This window comes from Hippoglossus hippoglossus, chromosome 17 (assembly GCF_009819705.1).
Source record: "Hippoglossus hippoglossus isolate fHipHip1 chromosome 17, fHipHip1.pri, whole genome shotgun sequence".
Classification (NCBI taxonomy): Eukaryota; Metazoa; Chordata; class Actinopteri; order Pleuronectiformes; family Pleuronectidae; genus Hippoglossus; species Hippoglossus hippoglossus.
In genome coordinates this window covers 6,552,193-6,570,570 of record NC_047167.1, presented here as the reverse complement: position 1 = coordinate 6,570,570, position 18,378 = coordinate 6,552,193, and the positions used below count along the sequence as shown (strand labels likewise).

The 18,378-nt window shown below is 41.7% G+C and overlaps 2 protein-coding genes across 3 annotated transcripts in view; one reads left to right on the top strand and one right to left on the bottom strand.

Annotated features, from left to right (window-relative positions):
- The window catches only part of LOC117778921 (cysteine/serine-rich nuclear protein 1-like), a 17,879-nt gene extending 13,418 nt beyond the window's left edge, over positions 1 to 4,461 (bottom strand). The window contains exon 1 of the mRNA XM_034614831.1: positions 4,439 to 4,461. The gene's annotated coding sequence lies outside the window, so the exon portion shown is untranslated. The remainder of the gene's footprint in view (positions 1 to 4,438) is intronic.
- Positions 3,634 to 18,378, top strand: xirp1 (xin actin binding repeat containing 1). Of its 2 annotated transcripts, XM_034614791.1 has the most exons (8): positions 3,634 to 3,734; positions 4,269 to 4,402; positions 4,677 to 4,731; positions 4,839 to 5,135; positions 5,858 to 5,936; positions 9,653 to 9,801; positions 10,042 to 10,083; positions 11,166 to 18,378. In XM_034614791.1, the coding sequence occupies exons 1-8, from the start codon at positions 3,666 to 3,668 to the stop codon at positions 18,126 to 18,128; spliced, it is 7,788 nt and encodes a 2,595-aa protein (XP_034470682.1). In that variant the 5' UTR covers positions 3,634 to 3,665; the 3' UTR covers positions 18,129 to 18,378. The 2 variants fall into 2 exon arrangements, with proteins under 2 accessions (XP_034470682.1, XP_034470681.1); XM_034614790.1 differs by lacking the exons at positions 3,634 to 3,734; positions 4,269 to 4,402; positions 4,677 to 4,731; positions 4,839 to 5,135; positions 5,858 to 5,936 and adding an exon at positions 6,894 to 7,062 and having other exon boundaries at positions 11,166 to 16,289; positions 16,320 to 18,378.

Genomic DNA, 18,378 nt, shown 5'->3' with positions numbered 1-18,378 from the left:
CACCTCATGTCAGATAATAAGCCTGATGTGTAGCTACTAGTTGTCCATGTTTGGTCTATTTACAGATCTTTTTGAAATAGAAGAAACATAGCATAATATAATATACATTTTCACAATCAGTGCACCAATGAATGGGCTCCATTCTTACCATGCCCTCAGAAACGTGTTCACAGCAACTGACATGCCTCACTTAGCAGGAGACAGGAGGGCCACACATAAGAGGCACGTGAGTTCAGGGGAAGATAGAGGGGTTCTTGGAAAGATCTTTCTTTCTTTTATTACATGGAGAATTTGTCCTCCTCACATATAATCTCTACAGCCCTACCTCACAGCAGGTATCACATTTTGAATCAAATGTTGCTTGACTTAACCCTAACCCAAACCAGTGAGAAGAATGCAGGTAAATCCAGGCACATGGTTATGTTGTAAAAACTGCTCTCGCATTGGCAGAAAACATTGTGTTCGTGTAGAATCCTCCTGTGAGTGGTTCAAATCTTGAATAGAAACTAGAATTAGGGGCTTTAAACTTAACTTTGTGCCTAATGTCTCTTAAAGAGACCATCCTCACTTTCTCTGCTGAGGAAATGCCATCAGATAAAGAAAATGTCACAACAGTGACACCTTACGTGATGCATGAACGGTCATCCTTTTGTCTGTGCTGTGGTATCATTTCAGGGGGGGGTGACACCGGAGAACTTCCTGTGACACCCTAATGGTAAGCCCTGGCCTTGTGCCGATGGTACGGCTGCCTAATGCTGGCCCTTCTCCAGGGGTGATATCACATCTCTGTGGGGCTTCAACAACCTGGAGTCCAAGAAGCTGCCCTCTGTGCAACATGTAGACTGAAAAATGTATCTGTAAGTGATCTGTAATATAACGCAGAGTAACCTGCATACACAGAGCATGTACTGAGATGAACCTCAATGTATAATTCACATGCCTTCGCTTCTCAGCCTCGTCATTGCTATAGGAACAGAAGGGCTCACAATATGGCTATGCACTCTAGATATAGCATTTTAAAACTAATATGATTTAATTTACATATTTTCTTAATTAAGGGGCATTTTTTACCCATTTTAGCCTCTTCAAACATCCTCCATGTGTGATCACTGTTACAGTATTTTAGCAAAAGCAAGACAAGCGGCAGCTGAGAGTGCAAAGTAGGTTACACAAGTACAGTTTTGAACAGAAGTGATCTTATCTGTCTCTGCATGTGAGCAGTGCAAGCTGTAACAGCAAAGCAGCTGTGTGATTGGCTTTGACATTCCCCCTTCAACAATGAGTCTCTTGTCAACATTAGCCAGGGAGCTGTGGTGACCTTTCTTACACACTAACAAACTAGCCTGTGTGTCGCTATGTGGACGCAAAATGCATTTTCCCTGAAGGAACATATGGTACAATGTTGCACTGCTCAGCCATATATATATCATCTGTATATACGTATCAGAGTACATCTCTTTATGTCTCTGTTGTAGCTGCTTTACTACACATTCACAATAACAGACAAACAAAGTTGTATAAGTGTGCACACACGTTGTGTGTTCCTGTTTTCCTTGTGCCTCAGATTGTGTGTGGCTGTCAGCCCTGCAGTGGGAGCTCCTGTGCTCTCTGAGCTCCAGCACAGTGTATTCTGCTGTTGGTGTTTGGCTGTCACATGTGACTCCATGTGAGGCTTTCGCAGGAGCACGCAGCAGCAGCAGGAGGAGGAAGGAGACCTGCTCTGTTCTCAGCTGTTCAGGCCAGTACTGACTGTTCTGTGAAGCAGTGTGGGTGAGACTGTCTGACTCCCCCCCTCCCACCCCCCCACCCCTCCACCCCTCCCACGACACACTCAATCCCTCTCTGATTGCCTCTTTTCCACCGCAGCTGGCAAAGCACATGCATTAATGGCTGATAACACAACTGAGACACAACTCAGATGCAATATTCTGCTATCACTGATATCTGAGTCTGACAGCACTAATGTGTACTATGATACTCTAAAGTTGCATTAGATGTGTTTTGAACAAATGCAATCCAATAATCCTTTAGTGCTGCAAACAGCTGCCATGTGTGCATGTGTGCTCACCTCGGTGGTCAGTGCAACAACAAAGGTTCTGTCAGCAAACCAGCAGCTATGACCACTTTAACCACATTTTTGTAGACGACAGGAGGTGTGTTGCTCTGGTGCCATCTCCTGGTTCTAAAACAACATTGACACGGAAATAGATGTATTTTTTTTTTTTTACATGAGGTCATTAACCATGCTCGATGATGGCATGGTTAATTTTAATATAAAAAACAATAACATCAAATAAAAGAAATGTTATCAGTGGACTGATGAAAATGTCTAAATTTGTAAGAATTTTAAAAGGGCCTTTAAGAATTCAAAACATGAAAGTGGCAGCTAAGTCAGAATACAGCTTATATAAACTGACGCCTGATAGCACCTTCCATGTCCTTTGTATGATCAGCATATAATAACTTGTTAGCAAACAGTAGCTTATACACATCTAGCTCACAAGAAGAAACTCGTCTTCCTCTGTACCTGATGACCTTAAGCCCAATACTCACACTTCGTCTACACAGTGGCGGATCTAGGATTTTTCTAAATCAGGCGCCATAAAGGGGCCACAACTTACAGATAGGGGCCAGTTATATGTCCAACATCCATACACAATTCCTGATTCAGTTTAAGTTATTCCTTGTTTACTATTGGCCATATGGCTTTGCGCAAAGCCAGACATCATAAATATATTTTGAAAATAACTTTTTCAAGCAAATAGTGTTCTTTAAAAAGCATAGAAAGGTTAGGCTAAAACTGAAATCAGCATAGAGCTGCTTAACACGACCATATACAATACAATAAAAACTTACACAACAGGATTTGGGGATGCAATGAACAGGCCATGAGTATTTTTTATTTGCATTTTGTAACTGTATATCAAAATAACCAAACAAACATTTACTTAATTCTGGATTAAAGGAACTTTATCTGTCATATTTCAGATTAAATAAACAGCACACTAGTGAATCTTTAAAGTTATTGGCTACCTCATGTTTCCTGTGTCCTAGTTTAGTAAAATATAAAGTTCCCTTTTGAGCGTCTTGTGCCACAATTAAGCCAGAATTGTAACTTGACAGTTTGAGCTCTGGCTGTGATCATCTTTTCCCTGTACTTTGAGACCTGTGCCGGCAGAATAGCACCAGCAGCTTAACACACTATCGTCTAAGCACATCAAGAAATACTGGCACGTGAAGTGAATGAGTGAATGAATGTGACTCCTGCTCCAGCAGTAAGGTCACTCATAGTAAGCATGTGAGGTGGAGATGAAATGCTGCTGCTCATGAGATACAGTAACAGAGGGGCTATGCCAGGCATGTCAAAACTGACATCTGACTGAACCAGCTGTCATTGTACACACCAGCTCTGCTCTCTGGTTTGTCTGCATTTTTTCATGCCCCATACTGTCATCACCAGCATTGGACAGAAAACAACATATTCCATGTATTTAGTTTGTGATGTGCTTTGCATAATAAACTAATCTTGTGTCACTGTGACTTTTATTGGTGTGTCAGAGAAATGTATAAGGTAAAGTTATTGCAGCAATTCTTCATATCCGGAAGGCTTGAATCACAAGTTGTGAAGGACTTTGCTCGCCACAAACTGCTGTGTCTTGTGAGAGATGCTCTTAAACTCACAAGACTGCCAGACAGACCGATATGCACAGGTGACTTCTTCTGCTTCTCTTCAGGTATGGTTGAATATTATTCTTAATTTTGCAAACAGAACAGCATCAACCTATTTAAAATGATAATATTGTAACTGTGTTCTGCTTTGTAACTTGTGGTTTTCTTCACCTGCAGAAATGTGTGAAATATAAGTTAGAATATAAGTTTCTCTGTTTAAAGTTAGATATTTTCTATTTAGAGGACAGGGTATATATATATATATATATATATATATATATTTCTTTTAAAAATATAATCATATATTTATCATACAATAGAGCAGAGTCAGACTGAGGTGTCATTTAGCATTTGCTGTCTGAGTGCAGATCCTCATAAACATTAACAGAGTCTTATGACTGTCAGTGTGTCAATCTATTGCATAATGAAATTGAGTTAAAGCTCAGCTGAGTGCTGGAATTCTCAGAAAGATAAATGAATAAAGATTTTATGGATTTATTGTATTCCTGCTCTGAATATAACAATATGCTGTTGTAGGCTTAGTGAACTCAAACATGTTTACGATAGAGTGATTGATCTCTCATTGATCTGTCTATTAGGGACCAACTATGGAGACTTTTGGGCTGAGGAGGACCCAGTCCCTGAGGTGTCTGTCTGGGGTTCAGGAGGCGTCATGGGTTAGGCCAGCTTCAAGCCACTGGAACAGGAAGTCTGTGTCGCAGCTGGTGCAACAGTGAGTTTGAAACAATACATGTTCAGTTTTACTTACCTTTAGAAGCTGAGTTGACTGAGTGTGCTTCAGGTTGTCCTGCCTCATGCTGCCTCCAGCTTCTCTGTATTGTCCTCTTCTGGAATGAGGAATGAAAGTTAAGAATTACTGCCTTTGTTTATAAGGGCACAGAAAACAGTTTAATTCATTTTTACCTATTACAAATTCCCAGCTGATCATTGAGTTCAAACCACAAGGAGCATCGTAAATAAATTTGCCAATAAATTTGTTTAAACAGATACCAAAGCTGTAGTGACCTACGGAATCTTGAAAAAGCGGATCATAAACTTCAGGTAATGCATATCTTTATTTCTTTTTTCATAATTAGTAATAATATGACAACCACTAAAATTACAACCCAGTCAAAAAACACACACAAAACTCAGCTGCTGCCTTCCAGGTGACAGAAAGCAGTGTGGACAGTCAGCGGGGGAGGACAGAGAGCAGGGAGAACGTGGCCCTCTGGGGATCAGGAAGAAGCTCCAATCGGTCCAGGAGTCGCTCCATGGACTGCCTCCCTCAGAAGGAGTCCTCAGGCACCAGAGCTCTGTGTGCCCTGTTTGAGTCCAAGGCCTCCAACTTCCACAGCAGCACCAGGCCGGACACCAAGTCTGCTGCTGGCAGTAAAACAAGGGGAGACTGCCCTCTGCAGGACCAGAGAGGCCATAACAGCCCGGGAAAGGATGCCATTATTCAGGTGTGGAAGTTATGGCCACTGCTTCATGCATGAGAGAACATAATGTGGGCTTTATATGCAGTGTTTAACTGAACTGATGGTCCTCAGTGGTTCTTGGTGCTTTAGTGTCACAGCAACTCAATGATCCACAGAAAGACAAATGACTTACAGATAATGTGATCGCATAACATTACTCAACCAGATGTTTGCAATAATTTAGTGATCAGTGTTCTGATGAAGATCCATGCCAAAAACTTTCCAATTCCAGCACCAGACAGCTCAGGGCCCTAACACTTTATTTAACACTTCCAGTTAACACAGTTTTTTCTCTCCACAGTCGCCACGTTTGCTCGTGGTGGGAACTGTTGGGTTTCTCTATAATAAGGTCTTCACTTTACTTTTTAAAGGACGTTGAAATAATGTATACTGTGATTTGGTGCTCTAAAATTAATTTGAAGTTAGTCATGAAACACTAATACCTTCAGCTCCTGAAAAAAGAAAAATGTTTTCTGAAATCTGAAACCAAGCTAGCACAACATGTTTTTAAAGGAATAGTTCTATTTTTAGGAGTTGGATGATTCATTCCATTCTTATATCAACTCTTAATACCTAGAGCCAGCAGGTGGTTAGCCTAGCTTAGCATAAAGATCACAGGCAGGGGAACACAGTTTATGGGGCTATGCCCACTTAAAACTGAAGAAAAACTAAAATATATGTGATTAATATATATTGTTGATCCACAGGGAACAACCCAGGTGGAAAGGGGAAAGGTCGGGAATGGACCTCAAGAGTCTAACAGCAAAATGTGGAGATACTCACACGGTGAGCAGCGGTGCCGTATTTCATGTTAACAGTCACTGAGATGTGGCAGGTGGGATCAGTGCCAGGGCTCCGTCACAGACGTGAGGTCACTGTTGTATTTTGGGGCCATATTTCATAATCACTATTGAAAACTTGTGAAATCAAGCCATTCCAGCCATTTAATGTTTGTATTCCTGCCAGTTTTTTGTTTCTGGTAGACTATTGAGGAGTTACACAGATAGGCTGAGATATGACAGATTCATCAGCATATGTCAAAAAACTGTGTTCGAGCACCCCTACAAATGCACTATATCACATGAATCTGTTTTAAGTTCCCAAAGAGACAAATGGTATTTGAAGTGTTACCTTGTAGATCCGGACAGAGTGTTCTTCGGCCCTGAGATGCATCCTCAATAAGCTAAATAAAGACAAGGATGTCAGAGTGTAAATACATAACTATGTGTTTGGCGCACACATGCTTAAGATAGGAGTGAGGCTCTCGCTGACGGTTCTGACCATGACGCAGACCTTGGCCCCCTGAGCCGTGCCACTGCGTCCTGGAACTGATATCACTGCAGACTATTGATGTTTTGACCCTTTGAGACACAGGCAGGAATGTGAGTGTAATAGATTACTGACTGGATTACTGATACTCATTACTGACTGATTTTGTACTTTACAAAATACAGATTAAAATATGACAGTGTTAAAAAACAGTCCCTAAACCAGATTTATTCCACTGATCTTTCCAAATTAGGACCTTTAGTGTTTGCCTGTTCACATTTTATTTTTTGTCCTCGGAGCACCCACTGACACACATATTGTCAGTCCACCCAGTGCCCGTTATAGTGCGTGACAATGTATCTGTGGGAATGGGAGGTGGAGGGGTGCCCCAGTCTCTCAGTGACTAACAGTGGTGATTGACTCAGCCGCCAGCCCACCCTCCCAAAAATAGCCAAAGTCTTCCACTGATAAAAATCAGCTGTCACTGAAGCCACAGGACTAGAAAGAGTTCAGTCACAGAGAAGTGACAGGCAGAGAGGAGACAGGCTGTATCGCACATCGCAGAGGCCTTGAGAGTCACTTATCCACAACACAGTGGAGATACACAGGGACGGGAGTGAGAGCGACGCTGGATTGTATTTCAGTGAGTATTACCTTTATGGAAATAGAGTAAGGCTACTATATTACATTGTTTTGTTTCTCAGTCATGTGGTTCATCCAATATGGTTTGATTCTGTAGTGAAGCAGAGTGTCCACGACACTCTCTTTACTTTTATTATACTATACTAAAATAAAATTATAAAAATTAATTACAAGGATAAAAACTGAGAAGGAACAATTTAAGTTTGCAACTAATGATTACTTTGATTATTGATTAGTCGTTTGGTCTATAAAATGTCAAAGTATATTGTAAAAATAATAGGTGAACAATCTGTACGTGATAACGATACATGACAAAGAGAAGGAGCGTATCCCGACAGTTACGACACTGGAATAATTGACTCTGAAATTCTGAATGATAAAAGCAGTTGCCTTTGATATCTGTGTTGATTGACGAATGGATGTATCATCTAATTCTTTTCACCTCTGAAAGGGTCTAAAATTGGACTGTTGTGACTATATTGCTGGCATAGTTGTTTTTTCCCTTGTTTCTATTATCAGAAAAGTCTGATTGTAAATCACTGACCAATAAGCGGTTATTAGAAAAAGGGAATATAAAAAAGGGTTTGATAGTCTGCTGGTGCGTGCTGTTTGGGGGGTCTCAGACCCTCCAGCATGAGCCACCTTTTGGCGTGCAGGTTTTCATTACAGTCTGTGAATGTGGCAACAATCTGCAACAGCTGATGGCGGCGAAGGTGGTGGCGATGAAGAACAAATACCAACTGCATTTCACCATCATTTGTACAGCTGCCAGCTCAGCCCAAAACGCCCTCACATTACTGTGCTGCTAATAGCTCCTCTTCATTCATGAGAATTAACCCAGCTCAAAGAGATGTTAAAAAAGAAACAGGAAATGTCTCTGATTCACTTCTTATGAATCAGTGTCAGCTGTTGATACTGATGATATGATGAATGGATGACAAGTGATGAAGTTGACCCCTCGGTTTAGTGGGCGAGGACGTACGTGCGGGGCCTCATTCTGTCTGCTCGCCCATCTATACAAAATGCTTTAAGTCCGCACTCGTGAGAGGCGCCGGCTAGCTGGTCCATCCTTTTGTCCCATGAGGGCTTAGTGTGTGAAAAGGAGAGGTGTGCTCAAATCTGGACATTAGTTACAGCTGGGTGGCCTGTGCAACATACTGAGCTGTTGTGCTCTCGCCATATTGTTCACTGTGCTGTTGTTCAAATAGCTTCTGCATGTGTCATTGCTGCTACCTTCTTGACCAATTAGATTCCAAATGGTTTCAGCAGCTTTTGGGACATTTGCTTTTAGTTGCTGACAGTGTTATAGTAGCAACATTCAGCAGCAGGTTAAAGCTGAGATAGTTTCCATGTTTTTCATGGGGTCAGGCAGTCACATTCCTTTGGTCAGGGGTTGACGGTTTGAAGGCAGGGAGCTCACATAAACAATGTGCAAACAATCTGTTTCACTCCAGCTGAGCTAGCAGTTGCTGTTTTTTTCCCCACTGTCTTCTTGGGCATCATGGTCGGTCCATGGCATGCGGTCTGATGCGGTCCCAGGCAGCAGGCAGGCTGTGGGGGTCTATTTGTCTTGTCAGCCTCCAGGATCAAAGCCTTCATAAACTGACTTGTTTGCTACATTGGTTTTTCTTTATCACAATAAATCAGAAGCGCTTTGAGTGGTCTTCAAGACTATAAAGTGCTATATAAATACAAACCATTTATAACCATTTATAATGTGCTCCGACCTACTCAAAGCCACTGTGAGGATGCCATGCTGTCGGCCTTGCGGCAGAGGAAATTGTTTCCACAAGTTAACAGTGATAAGAAAGCTTCAAATGTCGCTATAAATACACACACTATGAGCATCACTATAAATACACCCACACCCACACACAGGCACAGGCACAGGCACACCCACACACAGGCACAGGCACAGGCACACACAGGCACAGGCACACACACACACACACACACACACACACACACACACACACACACACACACACACACACACACACACACACACACACACACACACACACACACACACACACACAGTGTTATCAATAAACTTGTTGCCGGCACTAGACACTCTGCTTTGATTATTTTGGGATGCAGCATGTGTCCTGCTTTTACAAGCGTAATGAATCTATACATAAGCAAAAGTGATTCAATTTTTTTTTTATTACACTTATTGTGGGGATGGGTAATAAAGCAATATCATTAACTATGACAATATAATATTCATCAATAGCAATATAACAAAAGTCCAATATATACTCATGTATTGCTTATGTATTGTGTAAGCACAGTGAGGAGGTATAACACATAATTAGTCGTCCTCAGATTTGTAAAATATTTTGCCGTTTATCAAGTGTTTGTCATTCTCTGCTCATAAAAGGAGTTTAAATCTACAACCTTCACTCATGGGCCAAAATCAGTCTTTAAACTTAACAGAAGTAATAGTGTGACAGTTATCGTGATGATTATCAATAACAAATGATCTGAACACTTTTGCCCTTTTTTGGCCATATTGTCCAGCCGTAAGTAACTGTTGCATCACTAAGTAGATTACTTTTGTTGGATTTACTTTGTCTTTTCTATTACAGGTGATAAAACCCGTCTGCCGCCGACTACAGGGATCTCCCCGACAAGACCAGCCAGAGACAAGATATCTACTTCCTCCTCAGTGAGAGAGAGATCCGCTCTTTATCTGTCAAGAGCAGCCATCGACTCCACAGGAGGCTCAACGCAGCCAGTGAGTTCCTAACATTCCTCTCATTCCTTTCCACACACCGAGGTCAAGGGCGTCAGCAGGGAATGGCCACTATGCTCTGTCACAATATGGGAGCCACTCAACATTTTACACTTAATCTACTGCATACTTTAAATGTATAGCACATGTGCAGAACTGTGCTGATATAGAAAAGTATTAGTACCTTTATATTATTTAATGAAGATAACTACTTATTAACTGTATGTTTCTTTTGTTCAACAGGAATTTATTAGTGCTCCAGCAACAAGGTCGAAAAGCATTAAGGTACTGTCTCATTTTCATCCCTTAAAAAAGTGTGGTTGCTGTTAAATAATGTGTGCTGTGGTAGTTCACTATTTTACTTTGCTTGCATGATCAAAGACACTTAACATTTGACCTTGTGATTAAGAATCAACAAAGCAATGACAAAAATATACATTTTGATCAAATTAAACAGAAAGATTTACCATCTAGTCTACACAATATTCTTTTACCACATTAAAATTAACTGTGACTTATCTCACATTAACCTCTTAATAAACAAACAACAGTGTTCTCAGTGATTAATCAAAGCACACTGGGCAGATCATTTTTTTAAAACCTGAAAATGTAAGTTTCAATCGGCAATAACTGAAGATTAGAATGACTGCCTGACAAATAATTTCCTTATATTTCAAATATTATGCACAGTCTGTAAGGAAGGGTATTAGGATAGTGATGTATGCTACATTGTTATGGATCAACGGTTACAGAACAAATCAGAGGAGAGTATTCTAATAAAAGTAAAAATTAATGTTTATGTTTCTCTGGATCTACTGGGTCTGTTAGGCAACAGTTTGCTAATTTATTAATAATGTGATAAAATCTCAGTGTCGTGTTTGCTGCCCCCAAGTGGCCAACAATATGCAAGTTTAAACAAATGACTAAATGTGTCAACACTTTACCCTCAGAATTCTTGTTTCATTTTGGATTTATAATCCTGGAAATCAGAGCCAAAATTAACCTGCCAAACAATTACAAATTTAACTACTACAAGACTTGTATATCCATGTGTTTCTGTGGATACAAAAAGAAGATTAGATAAAAGTTATTAGAGTAACTTAACACACTTACGCTATAGTGCATGTGTCCGGGTAATGTGTGCCTACTAACAGCTATGAAGTGTTTCGTTAATCCTGGTGTGACATGATGGCATGGTGGTGACAGGATGGTTTGCAGTGAAAAACAGCAAGTCAGCACAGAGAAAGGTAAAGTATTGCTTTACTTGTCAAATGCATGCCATTCTATTATTTGCATGTAACATCACTAATACTGTTTATGATAACTAAATCCTAACAATATCACTCCCATCTGTTTTCCACTTTAAGATGGCTGACGCAGCCAGGAAAGTCACAGTTTCACAATCTTCTCATGATGAAGATGACCTCCCTATCCCTCCACCTCCTCCTGTACCACCTAGACCCCTGGACTACGAAGGGCCTCCTACATGTGGTAGCCTCCCTATCCTTCCACCTAAAGAAACCTTCTCCACGTTCTACCACCAACGGCAGAAGAGTGAACTGAAGAGACTCTTTAAACACATCCACCCTGAACTACGGGCAAGTCTCGATGATGTAGTGGATGATGAGATAATGGAGGCAGTGCAGTCAGAAAACACTGATGCAGCAGATGCAGCTTATCAGTGTGAAGTGCAGTCCATGAAGTGGATTTTTGAGAACTGGAATCTGGCCAACATTGGGGACCCTCATTCAACCAAGAAGATGTTGGATGACGAGGAGTTAAAAGGTGGAGATGTCAGAGGCACATCTTCTATGTTTGAGCAGATTGACAGCACCCAACAAATGTCTGCTAAAAGACAGACCTCTGTCAGAGGTGATGTGAGAACATCAACATGGCTGTTTGAGACCCAGCCCTTAGATTCTCTAAATAAATCAAAAAGAGAAGAAGGTGAGCTGGTGGAGGCAGTGCTGAAAGAACCCATCCAGCCAGGAGACGTAACCGGGACTCGGCTGCTTTTTGAGTCAAAATCACTGAGTGACTTGGGACGCTGCAACTCCATAGAAGATTATAGCTTCCTGAAACTGAAATCTGAGCTCCAGGAGCAGAAAGGAGACGTCCAGAAGACTGTGAAACTGTTCCAGACAGAACCTTGCTGTGCCATCAGAGACAACAGTGGCAATATGCATGAAATTAAATCCATCTGCAGGGAAGAGATCAACAGCAACAACATCAGCACTACCCGTTGGCTTTTTGAAACCCAGCCTTTGGACCTGATTAATAAGGGAACTGATGGAGTGAAAATCATTCGAGGGATATCACTGGAAGAGGGGCACAGAGGTGGAGTTGACCAAAAGAGGTGGATGTTTGAAACTCAGCCATTTGGCACAATACAAGAGGTTGTAGGCGTGGACAAGTTTGAAGGAACAGTGGATGAATGCAGTGGAGAGGCAGATGTTGTCAACAAGAGGACGTATTTTGAGACACAGCCTTTGGCGTCACTGAGAGGAGATTCAGCAGAAAAATCTTTGGAAAAGGAAGAAATAATTGGAGGGGACATCAAAACTTCTCTGTGGTTGTTTGAAACTCAACCCATGGAGACTCTTAGTGATACCTATGAAGTTGGACGTCTGAAGAAAATTACCCTTTCAGCTGATGAACAAGGAGAAGTAAAAGGTAGAAAGAGAATGTTTGAGAGCTGCAGTACTGAGAAGAACACCTCATTCGAAAAACAAGAGATTGAAAAGGGGGACGTCAAGGGATTCAAACATCTTTTTGAAACAATTCCTTTGAGCAAAATTGCTCATTCTGATGAAGAGATTATTGAGAAGGAAAATGCCACTACAGCAGGAAACATGAAAGGTAACGGAGCAATGTTTGAGACACCTCATTTATACGCAATAAAGGACAGCTCTGGAAACCTCCACAAGGTCACAACAGTCAGCCGAGAAGAATTAATCAGAGGCAAGGTCAAAAACTACAAGTGGATGTTTGAGACCAAGCCTTTGGACGAGCTTGCAGAAGGAAAAGGAAATGTCGAGGTTATCAAAGGCATCACGAGACAAGAGGATACGAAGGGAGATGTCAAGATGGCAAAGTGGCTTTTTGAAACGCAAACAATAGATGGGATCCATTCTAAGTTCAACCAGACAGAGCAAAATGTCTCTGTTGAAGACGAGCCTCATAAAGGTGATGTCAAGAATTGTAAATGGTTATTTGAAACACAGTCAACGGGCATTGTGTCTAACAAATCAGATAATGTCAAAGATAAAGAAGCCACTGACAACACCAAAGTCAAGTCCATTACTTGGCTTTTTGAATCACAACCTCTTGACAGCATTAAAGATGGGGAGGAGTACAATTTGAATCTCTGCAGCACTGTGCAGGACTCTGTTAAATCAGAGGTTGGTGTTAAAACAGTCAAATATCTTTTTGAAACAGAAACCTTGGACAGAATTAGACAGGATGCAAATTCAGACAAAGACATGAGATGTGTCAGCCACGTCGACTTCCAGTCAGGAGATGTCTCACGAGTCAAAGAACTTTTTGAATCCCAGTCACTTGATGAAATAGGATTAGAAATGGAGACAACGTGTGATGAACAGAACCAAGGTGAACCAATTGAAAGAGGTTCGGCACATAAGTTAACTTGGATGTTTGAGAACTGTCCCATGAACCTCATTAATAACGAAAACGTTGATGCAAACATTCAGAGCGTGAGTGATGCTGTGAGTGGGGATGTCCAGAACAAAAAGTTTATATTTGAAACCTCCTCACTGGACAAAATCCACAACGAACCCCTTGAGCAGGAATTGGGCCCTGCAGAGGAGCCTGTGAGCAATGTGGATGTGAAATCAAGCACCATGATGTTTGAGTCCCTGCCGCTTTATGCCATCAGAGACAAAGAGGGACTGTTCCATGAGGTTACAACTGTGAAAAAAGAGGAGGTGATGAGTGCTGACGTAAGAGGAGCGAGGTGGATGTTTGAAACAAAACCACTTGATGCTATCAAGGCAGAGGATGAAGTTTTTGTCATCCGAGCGGTCACCCAAGAAGATGTCAAGAAAGGCGATGTCAAATCAGCCAGATGGAAGTTTGAGACGCAACCTTTGGACTCTCTCACCAGCCACGAGGAGTCTTCTGTCAGGGTCACTGAAGACTTTGGAAGCAGTAACGTGCGGCTCAATAAAGAGTTATTTGAATCTGAACAGTCATCCAACAAGTTTGTGCGAATGGTTAGTGTCACTGATGTCCAACACGGTGATGTCAGGACCTCCACCTGGCTCTTCGAGAACCAATCGATTGACAGTCTGAAAGGTGAACATCAGGAGCAAGGTCCAGTAAAAACAGTCCACAGAGAAGACAGCCAGAAAGGAGATGTGAAGCGCTGCACCTGGCTGTTTGAATCCCAGCCACTAGACAAAATCAAGGAGCCAGAGGATACCTCAGAGCAAGGTGTCGAGGAGGAGATACCAAAAGCTGATGTGGAGTGCACAACCTGGCTCTTTGAGACAACTCCATTGGACAAAATCACTGCCAACAGTGTTTCTGACGACCTATCATATCTCTACCAAATGTCCTTTGTTCACTCAAGTGGCATCATAATAGAAGCAAATGAGAGTAGAAATGTTAACATGGCTAAATATCTGGTTGAAAGTAATGAAGGTGTGCAAATCCAGAAGGAAGAGGTTATCAGGGGGAACATCAGGAACATCATGTTCCAACTGCTACTTAAACCGACTCTCAAGCCCCAAGTTACTCTTCTTAGAGAGGTGGAGAAGGGGAAAGTGAACACCACTGTAATAGAACTTCCGGTCTACCAGTCAGCCACAACAATCAACCTTGAGAGGGATCAGCGGATACAAAATATTGTCCAGATGATTGAGGAAGTGCTTGTTCAAGATAAGGCTTTGAAAAAAGGAATCATAATGCAAGAGACTGCAGGAGGACAAGCAGAGATGACCGTTTATTCACTCATCTGCAATGATGAAACCAAAGCCAAGACTCACGCCACAGAGAGAGGAGATGTGAAGTCTACAATTGGAAATCTGTTGTCTACTGCCAGTAGTCAGAGGACTGCAGTGTCGTGCAGAGTGGATGAAACTGAAAAGGGAAACGTGAACTTGTACAAAAGCTGCATTGAGAAAGGAGATCTGCACTACCTGAAAAGTCTTCATACTGAGTTGTCTGGAGATGAAGTTGATTGTAGCCTTCTTGCTAAAGAACAGATAGAAATAGTTCAGGGGGATGTGAAAGAAGCAAAGAGGAGTCTCTGCCAGCAGAAAGATCAAGTGGAGCGAACCATTTCCGATGTTTTGCCAGGAGATGTAGAGAATGCCAAAAAAGTGTTTTCATCAGAGGCTACTGTCAGTGTTGAAAACTGTGTTCCAAAGGAAGAAATAATTCCTGGAGATATCTCATCAGCAAAGCAACAACTTGCAGTAAAGCAACTTGTCATGGTAGAAAAAGAGGAAGTAGTTGCTGGGGACGTTAAGGCAACAATGCAGTCATTAGAACGTGCAAAGCAACAGAGCATGAGTGTGGAGCGGGAGATCATTAAACCTGGAACTATCTATGACATGGATTTGTCAGCCGCAGGTCCTGAAATAGAAGGAAGCACATCACAAAAAGAGATCATTATATCCGGAGATGTGAAAGCGGCTAAAAGGTCCCTTGAAATGGCGAAGCAGCAAAGCATGCATGTGGAGCGTGAAGTCATTGTTCCTGGAAATATTTACAACCTGAATGTCTCCGCACAAGAGGAGAGCTCATCAGTAGTGAAGCAATCCACGAGTTCATCCTCCACCAGATGTCAGCAAATCAGGACTTATCCAAAGGTCAGTGATGCAGTGAAAGATCAAGAAAGCCATATTCCCTTTGAGGCATGTCAACAAAGAGCAGTTATAGTCAGTAATTGTGCATCAGACTCACTGACACCTTTTGTAAGTTATGAATGCAATGGCCAAACAACAGAAGAAGAGAGAGAGGAAGTAATCAGAGGAGATGTGAAGGCAGCCATTAGGTCGCTGCAGACTGCAGTGACAGAGCAGAAGCTCCTAGATAAAGAAGATATTGTAAGAGGAAATGTTCAATTGGCTCTGCAGTCTCTTGAGAAATCTAGTGTAAATGTATCCAAGGGAGACTATAAGGCTGCAATGATATACAGGAACTCAGGTAGGGCTTGTACAGGGAGGAGCAAGACTGTTCAAGAGCAGTGTGTTGTGGTGTCTATGCCTCAATCTGACACAAAACTGTCTCCTTCAATTTCAGTAACCTGTGAAGGACAACCATCCATTTCAACACAGAACCCAACACCCAGCCCTGTTGCAAATGGAAGCTCAAAATCACCCAGATCTGAGAGTGTAACTCCACCACCACTCCCTCAAAAGATTAGTGAGAAACCACCGGAGCAGAAGCCATCCTTACCACCCAAGCCTCTATGGATGAAATCAGTGACCGTGGAGGAACCAAATATTCCACTTCCCTCTGCTCACGAATTGGATTGCCTGATCAAAGACAATGGAAAATGTGCAATGATTCCTCCAAACCAAAGCAACCAGTTTCCTAAGCCCTTTACAGATAAACTACAAGAAAACAAAATCAACATGGAAACCTTAAAGGAAACACACCACCAAAAATGTGTGATGGTGAAAGATTCAAATCAAGCAAATGAACGTCAATCAATGGACTCAAAGACTAAGGAATCCAAGAAGAAAAAAATAACAACACCACATACCGAGGAAAAATCAGACTGCCAAGTAAAACACAGCACTGTGGAAATGGAGAGAAATGTAATACAGAAAATTAATGCAGCTGAGGAGATTCAGATGTGTATGAAGAATTATGCAGAAGAAGGTAAACATGAAATGAACGTGAGCTTGCACACTGCGCTGCAGAACTTTGAACAAAAGGAGCGTGAGGCTCTGGACAGACGAGTCCCACAGTTATCCAAAAGGGTAAAAGTAACAAATGATAGTGACAGTAACTATATCAACAAAATCACAACTCACCAACACAAATCAAATCCCGAACATCCAAAAAAACAACACAGCAAGACTGAGGTGCCAACGTCGGAGACCAAGAGCCTGGTTGACACATGTCATTCACAGCATACTGACCTCAATGAAAAGCATCACAAGCTTGAGGATAAAGTTGTTCTTAGAGAAAAGAAAGTGAAAGAGACAGAGGACCAGCGGCGACAGAGGCTTTCTGTCCACAAGGAGGAGATCATGAAAGGAAATGTGACGGCAGCCATGGAAATCTTTGAAAATTTGAGAAAACGAGAGGAACTCAAAGAAATCCTGTCGCAGGTTGAAGAGATAGAGGAAGACACCAGCAGTGTTGACAATAGATCCTTGAAGACATTGTACAAGAATGTCCCTGATTGGATGGATACACCGAGCACAAATGCAAAGCAAAGGAAAACACAGCAAAAGAAAGTTGAAGTAGAAACGCAGGAAGATGATTTGGAAAGCATCTCCTCAGTCGAGACTGCGTTTGAAGACCTGGAAAAGGCAAGTAAAGAAATAATAAATCTGAAGCAAGAGACTTTAGCAAAACTTATTGAGATTGAAGAGACAATAAAAAAAGCTTTGTACTCTGTCTCCAATCTGAAGTCTGAGGCTGACATCGCAGGATTGTCAGGACTATTTGACGAATCTCTCAACTCAGAGCAAAACCTTCAACCTGCCAACAACATCAGAAAAATAAGTATTGTGTCAAGCAAGGCCAAATCAGGTCTAACCAAAGAGACAGCTGACGTGAATCTGCAAACGGTTTCGGATTCAAGTCCTTCCAATCAACAAGTGCCCAGACAAGTGCACAATAAGCCACTCATCAGACAGTCCTCTTCCCAGTCCTCCCCGTCATTCATCTCCATTCACTCAGCTGCCAGAAAGCCTGCCGAACAACCAAAGCTGCCCGTTTCAACATTTAAACCAAAAACAGATGGAAGTTCTCAGGAATCTGCTGCTGAATGCTCAAAAAACAGTCCCAGTCCCACACAACGCAAAGTCAGTGTGCTTGAGGTGAAAACTGTTCCAGAGCAACCTGCAGGAGTAGTCGGCACAAAGACAGTCAGTGAAACATACGAAGAGACGGATGGATTTGGCAACGTGTTTGTTTCCTCTACAACTTCCACATTTGTCACCAAACAAGCTGAGGCTAAATCATCTGCTCTGTTTGAAGTAGTTGGGAGTCCAACCAGATATGAAGTCATGACATCCCCATTAATGCGAAGATCTGGTCGCCCTTTTGAAGACAAAGTGTTGAGCAACCCCAAGGAGGAGGGGACAGTGTTCGTCACATTCAGCCAACCAAAAGAAAAGCACTAAATTAGCCACTTATCAGACAGTGTATTTCCCAGTCCTTTTTTTTTTAGGAATGCAGTTGTGTGTTCATCACATTATGATAATACAATTTTTTTGTTAGTCATAATGTTGATCTAAAATAACACGAAATGTTTACTTTTTATTGAAAAAAAACATGTCCAATAGATTTTATACTGTAACCAAGTTCTTTTTATTAAAGCTTAGCATAAAGTTAATATTGTATGTTCTGTTGTGTAAATTGAGAAATAAAAAC